General features: G+C 36.4%; 3 protein-coding genes across 4 annotated transcripts in view; 2 read left to right on the top strand and 1 right to left on the bottom strand.

Moving 5' to 3' along the window:
- LOC113059349 (raftlin-like) overlaps positions 1-4,996 on the bottom strand; it is an 87,732-nt gene extending 82,736 nt beyond the window's left edge. For both annotated transcript variants that reach the window (XM_026227794.1, XM_026227796.1), the window contains exon 1: positions 4,580-4,996. The gene's annotated coding sequence lies outside the window, so the exon portion shown is untranslated. The remainder of the gene's footprint in view (positions 1-4,579) is intronic.
- On the top strand, positions 4,908-15,425 carry LOC113059601 (cysteine-rich venom protein ENH1-like). Its single transcript, XM_026228151.1, has 7 exons — positions 4,908-5,031; positions 12,148-12,248; positions 12,334-12,424; positions 13,310-13,452; positions 14,423-14,508; positions 14,654-14,736; positions 14,854-15,425. Exons 1-7 carry the CDS (start codon positions 4,908-4,910, stop codon positions 14,994-14,996), a joined length of 771 nt encoding a protein of 256 aa, XP_026083936.1. The 3' UTR covers positions 14,997-15,425.
- Positions 15,426-17,484: 2,059 nt separating this feature from the next.
- The window catches only part of LOC113059342 (inactive phospholipase C-like protein 2), a 37,813-nt gene continuing 30,636 nt past the window's right edge, over positions 17,485-24,661 (top strand). The window contains exon 1 of the mRNA XM_026227773.1: positions 17,485-17,966. Within this exon, the coding sequence (XP_026083558.1) occupies positions 17,742-17,966 (225 nt within the window). The 5' untranslated portion in view covers positions 17,485-17,741. The remainder of the gene's footprint in view (positions 17,967-24,661) is intronic.

The following is a 24,661-nucleotide window of genomic DNA, read 5'->3' as shown; positions in this document are numbered from 1 at the left end:
TCAATGCCAATAAAGATCCTTTGTTTTTAAGATAAATAAATAAGTTATATCATATTTCTATCATAGCACCCACCCAGTGGCCATATGTGAGACAGTATGTTGTGCGAAAGTGTGAGACTGATTTCAGTGGAAACAATCCAGTACTTGTAATGTGAGAATGAAAGAATTTAGTCTTTTTTCTTAACATGTGCACTCTACCAGAAAGCAATCTGAATCGGTGTTTCTTTTAAAACAAAGCTCAACTTCTATTTCACTCAAGCAAAGTATCGACATGTCCTTCTTCAGCACGACTCAATCAATATCGCTGCAATTTTCCCGGCCGCTCGTTAGCAAGCGAGTCGATGAGTCTTGGAGATGTATTAAAGGAGTTCTGTTCTGTCGCCTGTTAAAGCGTGTTTTACTGCAGCTCTTGCATGTTTCCCGCTTTGATTGTTCTGTGTTGTGCCTAGGCATCGCCAGCGGCCTGAATATTTGTGGCAGAAGCTCGTCGCTGAGACTGGAGGGAAGCAGCTAATCTCCGCGCACATCCGGGAAGAATAATCCATTCAAAGTGGCACCTCACACAGTAGAAGAACAAAAATTACCATTCATCTTCCATAAAGGCGCACAGCTGAAGCTGCGTTTCATCTCCTCAACTGACTCCGAGAAGAAGGTGCCGAATGCGCGGCACAGACAGCGAATGTGACATCTGATTTGTAGGCTGTCTAATCACAGGAGAGAGTGTACATTTTCTCTCAGAGAGAGCAAAGGAGGGCCTACCCTAATTGAACGAGAGGTGAAACCATTGTACAGCGAGCCACGAATAACGCACTGTGCTTTTTGCACGTCACGTCTCGGAAGGATGTCGTAATTAAGTTTCGAATGCACTAAGGCGTTCCAATTATCTAAATTAGAGTTAATTGAGCACAAGAGATGATTCTCTGTCCTAATTAGATTACCAAAATATTGAAGCTTCACGTGTATGAATCATGTTCCTAACAATCCCGCTCAGCTGCCAGTGAAGATACAGGTGTAACAGCTGCAGGAGGAACAAAGAGGCAATTAGCTGCACTTTTGCTGTGTGTGACTTATAGGTAAAGGAACTTACAGAGCAAGCTGTTATTCACAAGGTTTTCTACAAAACAACAACAACAACAACAAAAAGGCAGATCTCAACAATCTCTAAAACATTTGCACAGTCCACTTTCAAAAGTCCCAAACTTACGCATTTTTCATCAAAGACCAAATTATGTGAATTATGTTTTCCACATTAATATTAAGATTGTTTAGAATGACCATGCATCCTCTTTGTGCTCACTGGTATTTGTCTTTGTTTTTTATAGTTTTTTTTTTTTTCTTTTGCTGAACTTAATTTGTGAAAAGTTTAGAAATCCTGGTGAGGACATGTGTGGAAAAAAACTGATGAATGGTAATTTTAGCATATATTGAATAACTGTTGTTATTAATAGAGTTGTTCTTACTGTAGGCCTATAGTCAGCATTTGTCTCATTAGTGTTTGTTAAGTCGAGCACCGCTATTACTACTACTAATACTAGTTAGTGATTTGAATAAAACCCTAACTAAAATATTAAATTTAAGTATGTAACTTGTCCTGTAATGTTTGTTGCTACTGTTTTTAATCAAGTCAAGTCTGCTTTATTGTCAATTCTTCCACATGTACAGTACATACATAAAGAGAACTGAAATTGCGTTACTCTCAGATCCATGGTGCATACAGATAACACTTAACAGTAGAGCCTGAAAATCTAGATAAAATATAAAATATAAAATACATCTATACAGTACACTATACAATAAGGTTATGAAAAAAAAGTTAAATAAAGCAGCACGAGGCACATTAATGAGGCATATTAATGAGGCATATTAATGATATGCTATATGAGAAAATTTTTTTGAAATTTACAGTACTTTTTTTACTGTAAACAAAATATAGTAACAACATTTTAGGTTTTAACATGTCAATTTATGTTTTTGTTTTATTTAAAATTTTTACTATATATTATTAGATGGCTTGTTTTCACTAACACATTTTACAGGAAACTTACATTAACTGGCCTCATTTAGAGTTTTTCATATATATATATATATATATATATATATATATATATATATATATATATATATATATATATATATATATATATATATATATATATATATATATATGATTACTTAATTTTTTTAATAAATAATATATTTTTAAATACATTTTATAAATAAATTATATAAATAAATACATTTTATAAATAAATAAATATATTTGTTTTTCTTTTTTTTTAATAAATATAATTTCATTTACATGGCAACACCCTGGAAACCACTCCCAGCTCCATAGCATCACATCAGAGACTTTTGCACAGGCAAGTACCATTCATATTTTTGTATGAAAATGGACAAAATTTATTATGTTTGGTATTAGTTTTTTTTTTCTCCCAAGGAAACAACCTTGTAATAAAAAGGTCCTGCTGATGCCCATATGACACTGAAGTCAGCATTACTCTCCAGTAACTCTCTAATAGCGGGTACGCGTGGGGTCTGAGGTGACTAGCCCGTTATATGATGCACCAGATTCCTCCATGACAACAGCAGCTCTGTGTGTCAGTCCTGAGGCGCCTGGCGCAGCGCAACTGAGTACGCACAGCCTCCGAACCGCCGTCTGGAACTGATTAATGACAGTTTGCGTTCTCTGTTCTTTTTTCTTACATTCCTTTCTTAAAGGGCATTCAAACTGACAGTGATTTGCATCCATAACACATTAATTTATAATGAAAGTTGCCATTTTTTTGGCAATATGAGTGACAGGGACCATTAGTGAGACCGCCTACTATCTAAACAACAGCACAATTAGGCTATGTGTAGATAATCATGCTAACATACAGTACATACTACTCATACTCTTTGAGCCGTATTTAGTATGCTGTATAGAGTATATGCACATTTTATATATATGTGTGTGTAAGGAATACTTTGATAAACTAGTACATTAAAAAAGTGTGCAGTGAGTTCACAACAGAGAGAACACAGCCCGACCATGCAATGCACTCGACTTGACCTTGCAGTTTTGGTAATGATTTTTAACTCTTTCTTGAGTCATTTTATCAGACTGCCAAAAGTTTTCTACACAAATAGGGTCCTGTGACAAAAATAAATGAATGAATGAATGAATGAATGAATGAATGACAAATCTAGTGTTGTGATTAAAAAAGGAAACCCCTAAAACTAAGTTTAAGCTAAAGTACTGAAATTGATTAAAAAAAAGAAAAAAAAATTAAATATAATGTAAAATAAAATAAAATCCTTATACAGATGGCTAAAGTACATGGAATTGCTAAAATGTAAATTAAATATAAAAATAAAAGATAATTCAAAATATTAATGCTACAAATAGTACATAAATAATAATAAAATTAGTAAAAAATTTCATCAAGTAATAATGTGTGCCAAAGTTTGTTTCTTTTTTTTTCTTCTTTTTTTTATAACTTCAAACTAACAATCCCAGATCATTGCAGGAATATTTCTTTGCAAAAGCCTAATAGAAACTATAGAACATACAGAATGTTGTCTTTAGGTTATTTTTAGGTTTACTTTTTGTCAATAACAAACTAACATTAAACGAGCAACAGGGAATTTTTTTGGGCTCTTGATTATTTTGTATTTCATTTCTGCACTGTAAGGAAACCCCGCCTACAGTGAAATCTCATTGGTTCAAAACTATGCTCCACATACAGTAGTGATGAAACAAAAGTAGTGACGAATCTTTTATCATTTTGTATTGTGATAATTAACGGAGTAGAAAAATTCTTGAGTGGGGACTTGGTTTTGTCTATCAGATTTTGATTGGATGGTGGATCTGAACGTGAGCTTGCCGTTGGCCGTTGACTGTAAGAAAGGGGCGGGTTTTATGCACACTAAATGACTGGAGAAGTCGGTGTTTGACCACAAGATAGACATTTTGATGAACAATAATGAGGTCCAAAAACAATTCTAATTAAAACATGCACAAATAAAGGTTCATAGAACAATCAATAACATGCATTTAGAAAATATCTGAATTTTCATTCCATACTGACTTTAAACATCAAATATCTTCAGATTGTTCTACCTTATGCAGCATTTTCGCTCTCAGTTTGAAACAAATTAGGCTACTTAATGTTGAGTTTTAACCTCACTTAGTGAATGCATGCTCCAAAGTTATTTAAATACGTCCTATTAAAGAGGATTGCAACCCAAATCCTTTGATTTCAGACAAACAAACGTCATAAAGTGCTGAAGAAACACTTCTTAAAGAAAAGCCAACTGTCAAGCATTGAAGGCAAGTATGCAGTCTTCCTGTCAGTATCACACTTTGTACATGTGACTCAAATTAAACCATTGATCTGTGTGATACGCTTTACGTGGAGCATGTATCTGTGTTAATGGATAAAGATGGTTGCTGTAGCGCATCACACAGTGGCAAACTTGTGGCTTGTGGCTTCCCATGATTGATTCTTTATCACTGTACTGTTGTCATGTTTGCTTTCCTCCTAGACAGACAGCATGCTTCATGAAGTGAGAAAATCAATGAAGACAGACCGCTTACCTGTTGTGGAGGTGTCGACACGCAGACGCTGCAAGTTTGAGTCAGCGATCCACCGTCCTGCGTGTGAACAGCAAGAGTGACGGTAGGATTCCTGTTGGATGTGACAGCACAATAACAACAAGAAGCGAGGATCCCGAGCGGATCAGTCCTCCTGCGGCAGGCAGCTAGTGGAGCGCAGAAAACACACTTTGCATGCTGCCGTTAGGTCATGCTCAAAGTATGTCTGTGCAATGTTCTGCAAGCTCAGGGAAACCACATCCTCTGACATACCTCCTGTATCCTGCCGTCTATCTCTTGCGTACGGTCTCGCTCTCTCTGACTGTCTGAGATGACAGACCGAGCTGACCCAGACACAGTTCTCTCCCCCGCCCTCTCTCTCTCTGCTTCTTCAGAAGACACAGTTACTGCCCACCGACTGAAGAATCCAACTGAGGAGAAGGAGGAGGTGCTGAGTACTAGAGAGAGAGCGAGAGAGAGAGAGAGAGAGAGAGAGAGAGGGGAAGGGAGACCAATAAAAAGGAGAACAAGAGAGTGGGAGCAGATATTTTAGAAATTACAGGGACATAATAAAGCAATGACAAGTGCTCAGCATGAGTGAGGACTGAAAGAGCAACAGAATGAAAAAAGATCTCTCTATCTCAGTTGTTTCTCAAAGACCACAAATGAAATGGAGAGTAAATTCATTTTAAATCTCCAGACCTTTATGCTGTTATTTTGTGACATGCTTATTTTTTTAAATTAATTGTTTTAATTAAAATAATATCTTACAATATTATAAATGAGCCTGTCCTCCAACAACAACAAAAAAAAAAACGACCATATAGGTCGTTTGTGCAAGCACCTTATTATGACCTATATTTACATTTTAAAATTAAGCGCCCTCTAGCGGGCGTAAAAATAATGACAGTATCGCATTGCGTCACGTGAGCAACCTGTAAATCTTCTAATCGCTGTGCCAAGAGAAATCTGAATCACCCACCGAACCTTGCAGAGAAGGCGAGCGTGAACAGGAGCAAATTTTGGTAAGTATTCTGATCAATTATCTCCCTTGACTTCATGCCTCCACGTCCCCCCGATAGCCTCATAGACAGTAAAAGATTGCCTGCGAGCTTCTCCTCGTGTCCATACGGTACTTTCAGAGAGTTGCTGGTTATGACGCAATCGTTAGCCTACTTTTTACAAAAACTGCTTCTATGGGACCATAACGTAAGATACAAGGTAATGGAGCCTTTTATACATTTTCGTGTTTCTTTAGAAATAATTAATGGACAAATGGAGTATTTAAACGCTTCAGATGTAAAATTATTCGCTGTCAAAGTGACGCCAAAATGAATGGGAGTCAATGGAATGCTAACAGCAGGTGGGGGTCCGCTAGCCAATGGCGGCAGCCAGGGGTGCTTCAAAAAAATATGAAACCCTGCCCCCCTGCTTTTTGCACCGATCTCACAGTAATTCGTACATATTTTACTAAGTGGCTTATTCGTTTGATTGAACACACCTAACCCCACCCCTAAACATATCCCTCACAGAAATCATGCTAAATTATGATTTATTGAGCATATACATTTTACGTGCACGTCCGTTCTCTGGTTTCGAACCCATGATAACATGATTACATATCAAGGTATAATGCAATAATCTACCAACTGATCTACACGAAGCAAATAAAAAAGTACAAAACATTAATATGAAAACGACCTTTTGCCGATAAGGCAATTGTAACATACGCTCTGATGGGTCGTATTTCAGGATTACAGAATGGCATAATAAGGGGGCGGATCTACCAGGGTGGCAAATGCCACCCTAAAAGAAAGCCTTGCCACCCCTGCTGCCACCCCAGTTGGCAGCAACAAATTAAAGGTTATGGCCAATTTGAAAATTTACTAGCTCTAATCTTTCGTGATTCGTGATCCCGCTCCGAACTCCCGAACTGATTCAAATGATTTGCGATCCCCAAACTGACTCAAATCATTCGCGAACCCGCTTTGAACTCCAGAACTGACTCAAATGATTCGCGAACCCGCTACGAACTCCCGAACTGACTCAAATGATTCGCGATCCCGCTCCGAACTCTCGAACTGATTCAAATGATTCGCGATCCCGCTCCGAAGTCTCGAATTGATTCAAATGATCCGCGAAGCCGCTCCGAACTCCCAAACTGACTCAAATGATTCGCGATCCCCATAACTGACTCAAATGATTTGCGATCCCGCTACGAACTCCCGAACTGATTCAAATGATTCGCGATCCCCAAACTGACTCAAATGATTCGCGAACCCGCTTTGAACTCCCGAACTGACTCAAATGATTCGTGAACCCACTCCGAACTCCCGAACTGATTCAAATGGTTTGTGATCCCCAAACTGACTCAAATGATTTGCGAACCCGCTTTGAACTCCCGAACTGACTCAAACAAAGTACTGTATTCTTACTGTATGAAAACACTTTTAAGATTTTTACGAGAAACAAAGCTGGCTCCAGTAAAACGTAACTGAGGACTGTCTCCTGAGCAATGAAACAGTGATCTCTGAGTGCTGCCTTTCTCCTCTGAGGAGGTTTTGTGGCGGTGGCTCGTTCAAGGGTGAGAGGGTCTGTGTCTGCAGCCCCCAGTAGAGAGATCTATTTTTTATAAACCCCAGACGTGGCCCCCTATGGCTGTGAATCCATTATTCAGACCAGTCTGAGAGAGAGGGGACAGACTAAAAACACAATGGCCTTGTCCGAATCACACATAATCACTGTAATTTCATCCATCACATCACTATGATAAAAATGACACGCCAGCGTTTCATCAGAAGACCAAGTGTTTTAATGGGAAATATTGTCTTTAAGGCACTCGGGATGATTGACGTTCCTGTTTCAAAGGCTGTTGATAGTGATTTTATGCACAGCAGAGGACACAACTGACCCTAGGACACAAATTAATGACATGAGCCGAGTTGAAAGAATATGAATCTTTCTGAAACAGGAAATCCTTGTGGCGCCTGTCCTTATCTCAAGTACAGTCGCAGCTCATCAAGAGGTATGTTGAATTATTGATTCAAATACTTGACAATGTAATACTTCATATGTAGATTTGTGCTTGTGGGTGTTTTTATGTATATTCATGGATAAACAATATGTATGTAATATATATTTCAATAGGTATATTTTCTCTCTCTCTCTCTCTCTCTCTCTCTCTCTCTCTCTCTCTCTCTCTCTCTATATATATATATATATATATATATATATATATATATAATTTTTTTTAATTTTTAATATATTCTAAATATCAATTATGTATAATGTTTTGTGTGCATAAAAAGGGATTTAACCTGGAAATGAATAATAATACATTAAAATAATTTATCTAAATATATATATATATATATATATATATATATATATATATATATATATATATATATATATATATATATATATATATGTGTGTGTGTGTGTGTGTGTGTGTGTGTGTTTGGGGGGTTATTTTTGGAAGTATATATATATTGAGTAAACATTTTTTTGCTGCATTTCTAGGTCACTAATCAAAGCAAATTATTAAGAGATGAAACATTTTGTGCTAATTCGAAAAAAGTGCTCTCAGATTTCTGGACCACACCGTACTTCAAAAAAACAGAACAAAACAAAACAAAACAAAACACATCTCTTTCACTGAAGCTTGAAGAGGAAAGAGAGATGGTGGAAAATGAGATCTCCCACTGCGTAATTAGCATTGCGTTTATTGCGAACTAATCACTGCGTAATCTCTGTGAAAATAAAGAGCACTGAACACTTCACTAACTGCATTGTGAGAGGAAAACAAGAAGTGTGCAGTGCAGCAGAAGACGAGTAAATGCTCCTGCTTCCACAGCGCTGAAGCACTCACTGGACCATAACAACCTTTACACACAGAAGACACCCACTGCATGACCTCTAATGGCATTTTGTCTGATGCTGAGGTCGTCTGAACCCATATTTCAGACAGTCTCATAAATCAGCCAGTGTTTTGAGGAATCTCGCTGATAAATGTCTTCCAAAAGCAAAATGTCAATGGATGATACAGTTCGTTAACATTAAAGTTTTAGTTTTTTACATTAATAAATAGTTTCATAATATAAATTGTTAGTAAATATTGCATAAAAATTGAGACTAGCAACATCCGCCTCACATCAGCATTCAGCCACCTTGCTTTCTCAGTTAACAGCTTTGGAAACCACTGAAATGACAGATCGCTTTGAAATCCAAAAGAAGTAAGTGTTGTGTAGAGCACAAAACACTAAAACCTTTTAATTCGTACTGATTTTTAAACTATATATAAACATAACTCTCAGTGTAAGACATTCTGAAGAAAGTTTTTGTCGGGGAAATCCTGATATTGGTGCCACTGCGCCTCCTACTGGTCAGACTGTCCTGTGTCGTTTAACTCGGTTTACTCTCATAAAACAAACTCTAAACACAGTTCTATACATTACATTCGTCATTCGAAACTAACAGCTCTTTTGTTTCATTTGGGAAACACTACCATTTAAACGCCACACTTATTTATTGATGACATGCACCAAGTGTTCATGTGAGAAAACACTTACACATAATTTGTTCAGTAGAAAATCAAAACTCTGTGTTTTTAGAAATCAATATATATATATATATATATATATATATATATATATATATATATATATATATATATATATATATATATATATATATATATATATATATATATTATACACACACAAACACACACACACACACACACACACAACGGGTTCATCCCATAGGCGTAATGGTTTTTATACTGTACAAACTGTATATTATACAACCCTACACCTAAACCTAACCCTCACAGGAAACTTTGTGCATTTTTACTTTCTCAAAAAAACTCATTCTGTATGATTTATAAGCATTTTGAAAAATGGGGACATGGGTTATGTCCTCATAAGTCATCCTTTCCTTGTAATACCTGTCATACCCATGTCATTATACAGAGTTGTGTCCTGATATGACATAAAAACATGCACGTATGATTATATGTGTGCACAACACACACACAGTGAATATGAATACAAGCCAATTCAGAAAGTCAACTTTATTTCAAAAGTGCTTTACATAACAGATTGTTTCACATCAGCTTCACAATAGTTTCAGGGTCATTATATAGCTCAAGTCAGTTCAGTATTGATTCAGGTCTGTTGCATAACTGTGTAAAATACATCAGCTGTACTTACATACAGTACCTTTTATACTTTGTATGTATGTGTGAACTGCAATCTGAACAAGCAAAAGACACACGAGAGTAGTGTTCTACATTTTTCTAATTTGTGTGTAGTTCGGAATGTATGTGGCTAATTATTTTATTCTTGTGTGTAGCGTTAATATGCAAAAATGACATTTTGGAGTTCAAATAGTTTTGAATGAAGTGTTTTCTTTTGCAAGATATGTGTTACGTTATGCGTGTTGTGTGTGTGTTTTGTGGTTTTGTGTGTAGAGTTTTGAGTTTTTTTTTTGCAAAAACCTGGTATGCGTAGCACCTGCTACCTTATTTATTTTATGCTCACAGTGATCAGAAAAAATATTTTTACAGTGTATAAATCACATGTAATTATATATATAACATATTACAAATGCATTTCATAATTATATGGCTCATTGTAAATGATTTGCCTTTACCAGACATCTTAATATTTATTTATCATTCAGCGATTGTATTTACTACCTGCAGGAATATATATACCTGTCACTCCTTCTGCAGAAGAGTCAAGCCATCAAATACATCAAATGATCATGTTAAGACAGGGAATGAATAGTTAAACTTATATCTAAAGGTCTACAATGATGTAAAAAGATTGAAATGCTTTGAAAGGCCAGATTACATCCCATTGCATTATAACCCTAGCTGTGAAAAAGCACAGTAAAAGCCCTGGAGACACAGCTGATATGACAGAATGTTTTAAGCTTTAATGATTTTGCTCTGATGTAACTTTAATGTATCTGTTTGTTAATTAACCAGGTCAAATGGACAGTCATTTTGCAAGTCAGACTGAAACTGGTGTCAAAAATCCCTTGTTTGCTTGATGAAAATACACAATAGCAAATGTCACACTGTAATAGTTGGCATGCATGAGGGTGATTGAGTGAAAGTAAAGTCTACAGTTTCTATTTCATCCTGCCTATTATACCCCTCTATAAGAAGACTGATGTGTTTTCTTTAACTATACGCTCTGGTCCATTGCCACGTTGTCCATTCGATTTATCATTGTTGCTTTGTTTGCAGGTTCTTTGGATATCTCGGCTCATTCTTCTGTGGGTTAATTCACGCTGTTCTTTAAACTAAACCTAGACCCTCGTGTTTACACTCGCATGTTTGCTTCTGCCTCTCAGGTTTTGTATTGTTTTGTGAACATATTGCTCAAGTGGTGTCACGAGTCACTGCAGACATGGGAACATGTTCTTGAGATCATTAAGATGCTGGGAATATAAAAGGAAATAGTGAGCGAGTAACATCTCAGACTCCTATACTCCGGTGGGAAGGTGAGGAGCAGAATTAATAATGCAGATCAGTTTGTTATAAACTTGATCATTTTAGCTATAAAGCAAGCAAAAAAACATTTGAGTTTCTGCTTAACATTTTAACAATGATTAAAGTGTATTAGTATCTGTAGTGTATATTTAAAAATATTCTTAATAATTTTTTTCTACTTACAGTATTTTTTACAATTTATATTTTAAATTCTGAATGTATTTATCTGAAAAAAAAAGGACTACAAAATGAGCTTTCAAACTTGAAATTTAGTTTCTTTCTGACATTTTTTCTGTTATGGTAGTGTAAAAAAAATTGTTTTTTATATTATAAATTATATTTTAAATGAATTTTCTTATCATTTATATTTGACATTGAAAAATAATTAATAAGTTTTTAACTTTAAAAAATATTGTAATTATTATTATTATTATAATTATTACAATTATATATAATATAACAATTTATAATATTTTAAATTGTGTTTTATAATATTTGAAATTATGTGTGTGTGTGTGTGTGTGTACGCATGTACCTACACCTGTTTTTAGATAATGTTTTTAAATCATACATTTTTGCTTTTATTTATTTATTTTAAAATGCTGCCTTTGCGATCTGCTGGACAGAAGAACCTAAAATGTTTGCAGTAACAGTTTGTATCCTGGGATTGCTCCATTTGAGCGCTGCCTGCAACTTGGTGAGTTTGAATTTAATACTTTTTTATTTATGATACTTATAACAGAGTTTTAACTAACATTTGAACACATTTGACTAAATATATGTTTCTAATGATTTAAAAAATGAAAGGCTTCTGTTTAAATGCTTGGAATGAGTTCTGTAGTCAAATATATATAAACCATGAACATTTATTATACTGTAGTTGTGGTTTTGTTATCAACAAGCAATAATATTAATAATCTTTCATATTTGTCTCTTTTCATGTGGTGGGATTTCCAGCCAGGTGACATATATTACCATATTGCCTCTTATAAATTTGGTTAATAGGCATAAATATGCATCATCTGAAAATGCTTCATACTGATTGTTTTGCTTTTGACTCTCACAGGCGTCTGTACAGACCTGACTTCAGTTCAGCAGGAGATCGTGGATCTACACAACGCCTACCGAAGGACTGTGAAGCCGCCTGCCAGCAACATGCTGAAAATGGTAAATCACACTGTTGCATTGTAATCATGCATCATTCATACATCATGCATACCAATGACACAAACATGTTTTGTGTCATTTGTAGCGTTGGAGCGATGCAGTGGCAGAGTCAGCTCAAGGCTGGATTGATCAGTGTAACATGACACATGGACCACCGAGCAGCCGTCTGATTGACGGTATGTTACACACTTACAGTCACTACTTTTATCTTTAGCACACTTTTCATAGTACATACTGTTCTGAGCAGCTTTAAAAACAATATTGTTTATAAAACTATTGTTTATAACTCTGAAGTACTTCAATATTTAAATACTTTAATATTTAGAATTTTTCATGCACAGATAGCTTTTATGTATGTGTGTGTTTTTGTGTTTTACATTGTACCTGAATAAATATTCTGCAGCATAGGTCACTAATCTAATGGAAACCCTTTACTGCCAAAAAATTTAATTAAATTAAGACATATCTTAAAATTCAGATTTTAATTGTGAGAATTGCAATATATTTTTTTTTATACGAGTACAGTGACAGTTTAAAAAATGTTGCTTATATACAAATATTTTGAGGCCACAGCATATGCAACCAAAGCAATTAAAAAACAGAAGATTTCTTTGATCAACTCACATGCATATAGACCTAATATTCATACATGAGGATTGTGCAAGTGTGTGTTGACATGCTGTGTGTCACAGTCACATGCAGTGCATTCTAGATGATTGATGCTCAGTGGGTTTCACTTCACGATTTGATACTGGATGAACCATTACACCACCAGAGTTTATTACTCTACACTGTAAGAAACATTTACTGAAAAACAGAAAAGAAACAATGTTTGTAATGCATAATTCAAAATACAGGTAAAAACACTTCTGTAAATCAACACAGAATTCCTTTGTATTAACATTGAACATCAGGGCCTATTTTTATAGGCTTTGGTGTACAAAATCATTAAAAAAAATGATGTTTTTAAAAAAACACAAATGAATCTCTGCAACCAGGCTGCAGGTCACCAGATGCAGCGCTGAAATTCTCTCATCGAATGTTTTCTCTCTAATGGACAGGATATGAAATGGGTGAAAATCTCTTCAAGGGCTCTGCGCTTTATTCATGGACTGATGTGATAAATGCCTGGCACAGCGAAGTCAACAATTATGAATATCCCACCGGATCCACCAACGGTCAGCCGACTGGACATTACACACAGGTGATTATTTACAAAAATGAGAATTCTGTCATCATTTACTCACCCTCATGGTCTTTCAGACCTGTAAGATTTACTTTTGTCTGCTGAACACACACACACACACACACACACAGGATATTTGAAAAAAGAAATGTTGATAACCAAACAGTCGCTGGTATCCATTGACTTCCATAGTAGGGAAAAATACCATGGAAACCCATGGCTACCAGCAACTGTTCGGTTTCTATTTCTGTGCCACATATGCAGGAAGTACACTTTAAAATACTTTTAAAAAGACAGCTACTTATTAAAAAAAAAAAAATAAATAAATATACTTGAGTGCAAACTGAATATAATGTTTTGGACCCTTAATCGCATGTTATTTACAATTAACTGAAAATGTATAATAGTTTTATTTAGTCAGTCATGTAACAAGAAGAGGAGTAGTATGAGAAGTAGGGCCCTTGATATAATTCTATTGTCTTTGAAATATGATTAAAGTGCACTGCTGAATGTACTGATAAGCATCTATGGTAATTCAAATATACATTAATGTAATGACAATAATGAAACTTGTATGTCATGTATTTAAATATATTTGCAATTACACATTTGTAACAATGAAGATGCAGTTTAGTACATTTACTCTACTGTACCTTACACGTGAGGTTTAGTACGGTGAACACATCAAAAAGTATACTTTTTAAAGCATGAAATACATGTATTTTTTTTCTATTTGACATGAAAGTGCACTTGTTAAAGTGTACTTAAATCTGTTAAGAAACAAGAAAGTGTAGTCTAAGTATTATTTCTTCTTCAAGTAGCTTTTTTTGTTGTTGTTGTTGTTGAAAATACACTTTTAAGATGTGAATAACAACCAATACAATTAAGCACACTTCTTTTCCAGCAGAAAAGCAGTGCATTTGTTTGTAGTGTCATTAAGTGATTTTAAGATGGAGACATCTCAAACTAAAGCAGTGCTTGTGTTTAGGTGGTGTGGTACAGCTCGTATGAGGTCGGTTGTGCCGTGGCTAAGTGTGGAAGCTCCTACTTCTACGGATGCCATTACTACAGAGCGTATGTTCCTGTACACTATGATAGTTTAATGTTTTATTGCCAAATTCAACACAGTTGCAATGCATTTGTTTGTATTATCATTAAATGCCACATTGTAAGATGGAGGCATCTCAAACTAACATACATGACTCTTCCTCTATTTCAGAGGGAATTTCAGAGGAGTCCCACCGTACTCGCTGGGTGATCCATGTGCTGCCTGTCCGGACCACTGTGAAGACGATCTGTGCAGTAAGTGCATTCCTGTTTTTGGTTGAAAATGATCCTAAACGACGAGTTTGCATGGCTGAATGCATCTCTAAGAAGAGTCTATTGCTCCACTGACTTTCAATTCTCTTCTTCTTCTAGCTAATCCCTGTCCGTACGTCAACACGGTCACCAATTGCGATGAACTGAAAGAGATGGCCACTTGTGACCACTCCCTGGTGAGCCAGTGGTGTCCAGCCAGTTGTCAATGTGAAGACAAAATCATCCCCATTGCGAGGAAATGAAATCTACCATGACCATATATCAAATGAAGCACAGGCTTTTTTGGAGAGTTGATGCACATCTTACCTATAATGTGAAATATATATTCTAACTTCTTTCTATGTCTGTTCTTTCTATGTGGAATACCTCAAATAGGCTAATTATTAAAAATCAAGGGTACTGTACTAATAATATGATGGAAAAGCTTACAATCACATATAATCACATATAAGTAAAGTCATTTGTGTTTTAAAGCCTTGTACATCCTGAAAACAATAGCTGGAGAAGGCACAACTTAAAACAGAAAACCGGATACATCTCAAATGACAGACTGCTGGCAGTAAAGAGTTTGGTCACAAAGTACTGTATATTGTGCTGAAATGTTCATGTAATGAACTCTGTTCCATAATCCTGCAGTTTATATAACCACATCACTTGATTAAAATCATTCAAATGATTTTAGACCATGTCATTATGCTTCACAAATTCACGTATGTCCATATTAAATCATCAAGCCACGAGAAGCTGTAGATTCAGTCTCTGGTTTTAATCTAGTGTTTACTAATTATTATTAAAACAGTTGCACTTTATACATTTTTATTTAATTTATTATACTTACAGACTGCACAGTTTAGAGTAAAAACTATATATACACTCACATAAAGTAAATGTGAATTGAAATTAGAATGCAATTATAATTAGACAAAGGCACATTTTATTAAATACAGTGCAAAAGTACATGTTGTTTCCTGATATTCACAAATCAGGAAACATCACGTGCTTTTGCACTGTAGATTTTGTAATAGCCCAAGGGTCCAGCAGGTGACTCTGTTGCACACTATATGCACACAATGACACAAATGTTTCATGCTTCCTGTCAGAAATGATTAGAATACTCGTCTTGTCCTTTCAGATGATGGTCTGTGTTAAATGTGCTAAGAGTGTGTATGACCGCACATCCGTGTCTGCCGTGTTCCTTGAGCATATGCTGCTTTCACCTGCTTGAAAGCTACTTGTTGAAATGTGCATGTCACGTGCATGAAAACACAATGTGAGGAGGCGGGCTTAACTGCTCAGGGTGCTCAAATAACAAGCATGCTTTCATGTGTCACAAGCTCTTGGCTGGATTCAATGCTGGGAAAATAAAAAAGCAAAATCACGCACTCATGTGTGTCAAAAGTCCAGTCTTTCCATTTCCATTTATAGTTATATAGTTGCTGAAAATCTACTCCCCCTCAGGCCATCCAAGATGTAGATGAGTTTGTTTCTTCACAGGAACAGATTTGGGGGAATTTTGCATTACATCAATTTCTCAGCAATGGATCCTCTGCAGTGAATGGGTGCCGTCAGAATGAGAGTCCAAACAACTGATAAAAACATCACAATAATCCAAACCAGTCCATCATTTAACATCGTATAAAGCAAAAAGATGTGATTGCATGAAACAAATCCATAAATCCATAATCATCATAAACTCTGAATTCAATATGGCCACCAGTACGAAACCCTATGATATGAATCCTTAATGGCTGGTGACTCAGTGACTTGATAATGATATACTGTTGGAAACTGTGAACTTTGCTATGCCTGTGCATCTGATAATACTGATACTCACTTAAATAGCTCACAAACCTATTTAAAACTACAGTGTGTATTCCTGCATCTACAGTGTCACCAAAAAGTATTGCAAAAATAATAGTAATAAATGCACTTAAAAAAAAAATGATTTAATTTAACTGAACTAACATATGGTAGCTTTTGAACATCCTGGCTAACGTCATCGTTTCGTATTTGTGGAGATGATTTCCTTCACAAAGAACAGATTTTTTTTCAGCACATTTTAGACTATTAAGCAACAGCAGCAAATTGTTAAAAGCCATCTGTCTAGACATGCATGCATGCATATTCCTCTAAAAACGTTTTAAATTGTTATTATGATTATTAAGTAATCTGTATAATTTAAACTACCTTACCGAAGCTTAATTCGATTGAAGCAAAGCATCTCAATAACGGTTAACTTACTGTACTTCAAACCTTATTTCACAGCTAATGTCGCTAATATTTTCTAGGATGCAGATGTTTATCAATGCATTGTCAAACGATGCGTTTTTTTTTTTTTATAGCCGTTGAAACAATTGCTTAAATACAATGATAAAACACTTGTCTGGAGAATCCCCTTCATTGCCTTTTTCTGAACGTATGACAGATTTCACACGAATTATCTTCATCAAGTTTTAAAGAGGCCAACGTGCTTGACAATAAACATTTGTTGAACTGTGTAATAAAAACGTATTACCCCTACAGCTATTGAGATAAAGTAAATTAGAAGCGAGTTTCCTGAATTTCCCCGCGTGACAACTTGCCCCGGTCTCCATGCAGCATATGTTCCGACATGTACAGTAAATGCACTTCCATGTAAAGCCTTATCTGATCGTGGAGCTGCTGCGCGCGCTGTTTCAGAGCAGCAGTGTATTGTACCGATGTGAAGTCAATTCGGCAGATGGCAGTGTCTGTAAGACGCGTGAGCGCCTCCACGATGACACTCGCAACACTGTAACACACTGAAACATTCGAACGCGGTGCGTGCGGATACAATGTATCGAACCCCACAGATGCTGGCGAGCCGAAGCAGAAACGCCGACGAGAATTAAACCTGCGATGGCTCTCCATTTCTCTCTCACGTCTCTCGGGGAGCTCCAATCGCTCGCTACTCGAACCGACAGCTAATACTGTCAGGCACAGGCTGCTGCGTGCTTTACACGGGGTTCATGGCGGAGTTTGTCACCGAGAACTGCGGGGTCTCATCGCCGAGCGGTGGCGGGAAATCCACCCAGCCCGGCGAGGAGGCGGACGGCAGAGCTGCGAGCGAGTTGTCGGTCTCGAACGGTGACTGTGGACAGTGTGCACCCGAGAACCAGGGGCTTGAGACGGCCAACGCGTCTGTGGCGCTGGACGGCAAACCTGGAATACCACGGAAAGCCAGTATTATTAAGGTAAACGATCAATACATCGGGGTTTTTCCTAATTTGTGGGCTAATTTTGTGCAAAACCCTGATACACGGCTACATCCACAGGTTTGTGGGGGCTTATGGTACGGATGCACAGAAAACACAAGCCACTGTGACCATACCATTGCTGCTTCCTCCAGATCATGTGTTCTTTTCAAGCGTTTTCGTGATCAGTCAAGATGAAGTCACGTGCATTTATTCCTTTCAAACTAACTAGCATCTGTGTGTCTTATATGGCTAGTTAAGCAACCGGCTGTATCTTTTCAGGGATCTGTGGTTCATAGGTCAACTGATCAGTCAAGTTGTTGCTTCTAATCCAATTTTAGTTAAAACTGCTCATTATTTCCTCTCTTAACAATCCCATTAGCTACTGGTATCTGTTGCAGCTTTACTTATACTTGTAAATGAGACAAATTGCATCTAACCCAACTGATATCTTTTCTTATGTCACTATTAATTACTTTTTTGTGCGTGTCATCATCAACAGTAAAAGTGGAATAAGCATCAGCAGCTAGTTGAGTCAAAAGTGGATTTCTGAACCACATAGAGTTACATGGCAAGCTTTGGTTAATTTGTTGTTATCAGTAGCATTTCAACAGCTAGCCTAGTTATCAATAGTTAGCAAAGGAAAATGTGAATGCTAATGACTGTACTACTAACTAACTACTGTATGTAGTTCACTGTAATGAATGTTGAAATGACCTCACACATCACATTTGATGCCAATACATGTCGAAATGGATTCATAGGTCACATTTTATGCCATTTCTTAATGCCATGAGAATGTTTGACACATTTATTGTGTGTATGCCATGATTATGGGTAAAAATACTGTTTAACTATAAGAATTTATGAAGCACAAGTTCTTACTAAGCTTTTTATTGTTCATTGAGAAGTTCTTCCTCTTCAGAACCAATACTGCTTTAGTTTAAACATGTTTTTACAGTCTCTAGCGAGAGTGAGGCTCTAGTGAATCTTCCAGTGGCCTCTAGCGAATTTGTTGTATGTTATTGGGAAATTTTGACCGTTTACTGTAGAAAGCTGTGACAGGAAATATTGCTCTACTTCCCCATGCCGACTGCTGTGGCACCATTTTGTCAGTTCGGTTTAAAGATAAAGACTTTAAGCGGCACAAGTTTGCCCAAACAGACGGACTGATGACATTTATAAGTAGGTCATACACTTGTCGAACAGAAGCAGTCGGCCATTGTCGCTCGGTAGCTTCGAAACCGCTTCTTCTTTTCCTCTGATTTAGTTTTGGTTGCTCAGTAACGTTTATATTCGTGCCGTCTGTGGTCAGAGTTCTGTGCTGAAGCTGGCTGAAGGCAAGAATGTGACAAACGTCGGACGGCTTGCAGAGAAGACAGTTTACACGTAGATGAGGAAATGCTTTCCCTCAGTTAAATTTGTTTCACTCTGCGTTGCTTTTAGTTCCTGTACCAACTACAGTGTTTCCTGTGGAAAGATTTTGAGTGCGTTTCTCAGCTTATTCAAATCATGTGGTTAGAAGAACGATCATCTCAGGTGAACCACAGAGACGTGAACAACCTTCTACAAGCATCATCATACTCACTGTTTCCTCCATTGTTTGCACAACGGGAGGCCTATTTTGGGTGTGACAACATGCTTAACAGACAGTTATACAGTGTGTGTGTGTGTGTGTGTGTGTGTGTGTGTATATATATATATATATATATATATATATATATATATATATATATATATTATTATTATTTTTTATTTTTTTAAGCCAATTATTGCTTCAGTTTTATGTTAGTTGTGCAGCACAAAATTTATTTTAGAAAAACTTTCAAATTTTATCGTGTCATGGAAAACCAGTATGATTTTAGTTATTCTAACTGGACAAATTTTCATTTTCTTAATTTAAAAAAGTAAACATAATGCTTCTTGATGTAAAAGAATAGTGAAGCTTGTCCTCCTTTGTCACTGTTGGCGCTGAACTTTGAATCTCAGTCCTCCAGCAGATAGATAGTGAAGCTATTGACATTTGTGTCTTGTAGAGATCACGAAAGCTCTGACTGATCTTTAACCACACAATAGCCTGTCACGATGAAGAGAACAAAGTATAGCCTATATCATTCTCCTGCAAGTTCCTGCAAGACACTTCCTGCTTTCCTGTCTCATTTGAAAGGCTTGAACATTCACACTAGTGCTAGACACACCAACACTATATATATATATATATATATATATATATATATATATATATATATATATATATATATATATATATATATATATATTATTTGATGTATACTCACCGAACGCTTTATTAGGTACACCTGTTCAATTACTTGGTAACACAAATTGCTAATCAGCCAATCACATGGCAGCAGCTCAATGCATTTAGGCATCTAGATGTGGTGAAGACGACTTGCTGAAGTTCAAATCGAGCATCAGAATGAGGAAGAAAGGGGATTTAATTGACTTTGAACGTGGAATGGTTGTTGGTGCAAGACGGGCTTGTGTATTTGAGTATTTCAAAAACTGCTGATCTACTGGGATTTTCACACACAACCATCTCTAGGGTTTACAGAGAATGATCTGAAAAAGAGAAAAGAACAGGAAACTGAGGCTACATTTCACACAGGCTCACAATAGAAAAATGAAAAGTGTTACCTGGTCTGACGAGTCTCAATTTCTGCTGCAACATTCAGATGAAGGGTCAGAATTTGGTGTAAAGAACATGAAAGCATGGATTCATCCTGCTGCATTCAGGCTGGTGGTGGTGGTGTAATGCTGTGGGCAATATTTTCTTGGCACACTTTGGGCCCCTTAATACCAATTGAGCATGGTTTAAACACCACAGCCTACCTGAGTATTGTTGTTGACCACGTCCATCACTTTATTAATACAGTGTACTCATCTTCTGATGGATACTTCCAGCAGGATCATGCACCATGTCTCCAAGCTCAGATCATCTCAGACTGGTTTCTTGAACATGACCATCTTCAAGAATGCAGATCACCAGATCTCAACCCAATAGAGCAGCTTTGGGATGTGGTGGAATGGGAGATTCGCATCATGGATGTGCATCAGACAAATCTGCAGCAACTGTGTGATGCTATCATGACAATATGGACCAAAATCTCTGAGGAATGTTTCCAACAGAATTAAGGCACTTCTGAAGGCAAAAGGGGGTCTAACTTGGTACTAGCAAGGTGTACCTAATAAAGTGGCCAGTGAGTGTTTATTGTCCAGCCATAACGCAGACAAGAAATGTCACTTTATAAATTTAGCAAAATAACCAGAACATTTTCTCATTGTTTCTCAAATTTTCTCAGTTTAGTAGTCTTCATAGTAATCATTATTGTTAATATTCAAAAAATCCCAGAGAAAAAAGCTTAAGCAAAGCTGCTGATCGATTTGTATCATCATCATCAACATAGGATGATTCAATGTCACGGTGTCTACAGTTATGGTCAAACTTGCACAGATCTGTCCTGTTGTTCTTTTTGCCACTTTAATGAAAGAGATAGTTAAAGAGCAGACAGAAAATGCCACGGAGAAAAGAAGGAGGCAGGAATTGAATGACACAAGCCAGATTCAAACCTGTGTTGCCCTCATAAGCAGCAGCACCACTGACATTGCTGTGTCTCTCAGTATTGTTCGTTTATTCGTTTATTAGGCTGTTTATATATATATATATATATATATATATATATATATATATATATATATATATATATATATATATATATAGGCTGCATTTATTTGCTAAACAATATAATAAAAATAGTAATATTATGAAAAAGTTGCAATTTAAAAAGTTTTCTATTTCTATTTTTTATTATTTTCTATATGCATTAAATGTGTAATTTATTGTTGCGATCAAAGCTGAATTTTCAGCATCATCACTCCAGTCTTCAGTGTCACATGATCTTCAGAAATCATTCACTCAAGAAACGTTTCTGATTATTATCAATGTCGAGAACAGTGCTTTTTTTTTTTTGTTGTTTTTTTGAAACTTTTCCCAGTGTTTTTTTGATGATTAGAATGCTCAAGAGAACAGCATTTATTTGAAAATTGAATTGACATTACTAAATTTAAAGTTTTTTTTTATAGCTCAAGAGAAGTTGTTTTGTCAAGATATATTTTGCTATATTAAGATCAAGTGAAAAATAGATCTTAAAGAAAATAAGACTAAATCTTTTTTTCTACCAGATTCAAAGAATCAAAATTGAGTGGAATTTCCACCGGAGGCAGAAAGCGAATGCAAACGTCCAGTTGCGTGCATTTCTGTGCTGCAGGTAGCAGATCGGATTACCCGTGAGTAATTGCTTGTTGAAACATCGTTGATGTCCTAATCGGTGGTTTGGTATAGCATGTTTTCTTCATTGCTGTCAGAGGATGTGGTTTGGTTGTTAACAGCCATGTTCACTTCAGTCTGTGAAAGGAGGTCTCTGAGGGGTGTAGACTGCATTAAGGCTAGGGCCGAGTTCAGGTTTAGAATCTAACAGCATTGAACAAGTGAAAGGTTATGATGGTATTAGTGTAAATCACTTATTTGAGATGAAAACGATGACCTGACAGTAATTTGAGGGCAGCCCCTGTTACTATAATGAGTTGCTATTTTTATACTTGAGCAGTAAACACCCTCGTCCTTAATTTAAAATCTACTGACTGATAGCAGGTGCTGATATGAGTGTTGTTCTTCTGTAGAGCCATTATTCTCTTTTATTTGACTAAAACAGCAGTTTTTAATGGCTGATACTGTTTATGTGGGGATTGTGAAAAAGAGACAATTCAGACCAGTCTGTGCCCTTAAAACACTGTCCGTCAGCCTTTTTTCTCTTGCGTTCAGCAGGATGCAGTTGTAAAGTTGGAGACGGTCTCTGATCAGCAGCTGAGATCAGTCACGATCCAGCATCAGCACACCACAGAGGACAATATTTATCACACTGAAACTTTCCAGGCATGCTGCAAGAATAAATTAAGCCTAAATTGAGCTTTCAGGAGTCATTTGAAATTTCAGAACAAAGATTTTACATTAAAAATGAGCTTGGATGAGCAGTGGCAAGTTTATAGAGAACTCTATGGAATATAAGATTATATAAGTTTGGGGTTGATGAGATTTTTAAAATGGTTTTGAAAGATATGCTAGGGTATGAATACTAGTACTCAGTTTTAAGTTTTCTTTTTTAAATAATTATCTTCTGCTCACCTAACCTGCATTCATTTGATCCAACATAATCCAGCAAAAACAGCAGTAATATTGTGAAATATTTTCACTATTTAAAAGAACTGCTTTCTATTTGAATATATTTTAAAATGTAATTTATTCCTGTGATTTCACAGCTGATTTTTCAGCTTCATTACTCCAGTCTTCAGTGTCACATGATCTTCAGAAACCAGTATAATATGCTGATTTGCCATTCAAAAAGGCCTCAGGTTTTAAATGAACATTACCAAAATTATCCACAAATACAGCTTTTTTCTCTCAAAAAGGTGAGGTGCACAAGCTCAAACCAGTGAGGCCTACGATCAATCAGTATCAAAAGCATGTTGTGGAAAGTTTGAATGAACAGCATTTATTTTAAATGGAGATGTTTAGTTACTTTATAAATGTCATTAGTATCACTTCTGATCAATGTAAGTCTTCCTTGCTGTCTCCAAACACAGTAATCATGTAGTGAATTTGTTCATCCCGTCCCCCTCAGTGTTGTAGCTCAAGTTGACATCACTAGTAGTGTTTTGAGGAAAGCACCGCTCTGTCCACTAATAGGTGTGGTGCGCATTAAAAAGGTCAATGTGCACTTTGTGCTAAACACTTGTGTGTTAAGCGAGTGAACTCAGTGCTAGCTCCGCCACGTTGTTCATGGTCTATTCATCAGATGTGGCGTCATTCAGTCTCGCGCTTTATATAAGCCACTTGATATGGATTAGATAGAAACCAGGCCTAATAGACATTGCAGAGACGGATAGCAGTTGGGTTCGACTCTGCATTCACCGAATGCTTCATCTGCACGCTCATCTGTCTATAGAGCAGAGATCTTAACTGGGTTCTGGTGTGAACTCAGGTCACACATCCAGTGCTTCAAAACGAACGCCTCTTGCTGTAGGCTATGTGAATAACTCTATGTGAATAGCTTGAACTGCTGTTTATCTATTAGACTGACCACTTTCCTTACTGTAAATGAAACCTTTCTATACTGTATGTGCTGCAAATAACTGTCCAGATCTTTTTCTCCATATATCTTAAACCGGTTCTCAAGTTAGAAAGTACTTGTAAGACTTTTCTTTTATTTTTAACGATTGCACGCAAATGCTTAGACTGTGAAAATAGGGCGAATCTCATGCTAAAAGTAATTGCACTTAAATGTTAATTAAAAAAGCTTTATTTTTAATGCAATACATATAGGCCTTTGCTTCCTAATGCTTTCTGGGGTGGAAAAAGACACGTTCTTGAGAGGTTTTGTCAGATTAAATCCCTAAATGTTTCTTTGCACTGATTAAAAGCATACATTTTAAAAGCCTGCGTCAGTTCAGAGGATAAAGAAGATGCACCGCCATGGTGCATTCAGAATTGATTTTCATATTCATCAGAGAACATTTTAATTGGACGCTTTCTTCACAGGGAAAGCGCTTGTGTGAAAGGGACAGCCGTGATTGAAGTGCAATAGCCACCCTGTCAATTCTTTAGTCTGTAATGCAGGACT

Source organism: Carassius auratus, chromosome 41, assembly GCF_003368295.1.
Source record: "Carassius auratus strain Wakin chromosome 41, ASM336829v1, whole genome shotgun sequence".
NCBI classification, from domain to species: domain Eukaryota; kingdom Metazoa; phylum Chordata; class Actinopteri; order Cypriniformes; family Cyprinidae; genus Carassius; species Carassius auratus.
The sequence above is the reverse complement of the archived record's forward strand: the minus strand, read 5'-3'. Positions and strand labels throughout refer to the sequence as shown.

What these genes read in the sequence shown, in the direction of transcription:
- LOC113059601 (XM_026228151.1), top strand. Translation starts at nt 4,908, where the DNA reads ATGACAGACCGAGCTGACCCAGACACAGTTCTCTCCCCCGCCCTCTCT. An exon ending in GGAGAAGGAGGAGGTGCTGA is followed by an intron (nt 5,032 to 12,147) that starts GTACTAGAGAGA and finishes TGACTCTCACAG; the next exon opens with GCGTCTGTACAGACCTGACT. An exon ending in CTGTGAAGACGATCTGTGCA is followed by an intron (nt 14,737 to 14,853) that starts GTAAGTGCATTC and finishes TTCTTCTTCTAG; the next exon opens with CTAATCCCTGTCCGTACGTC.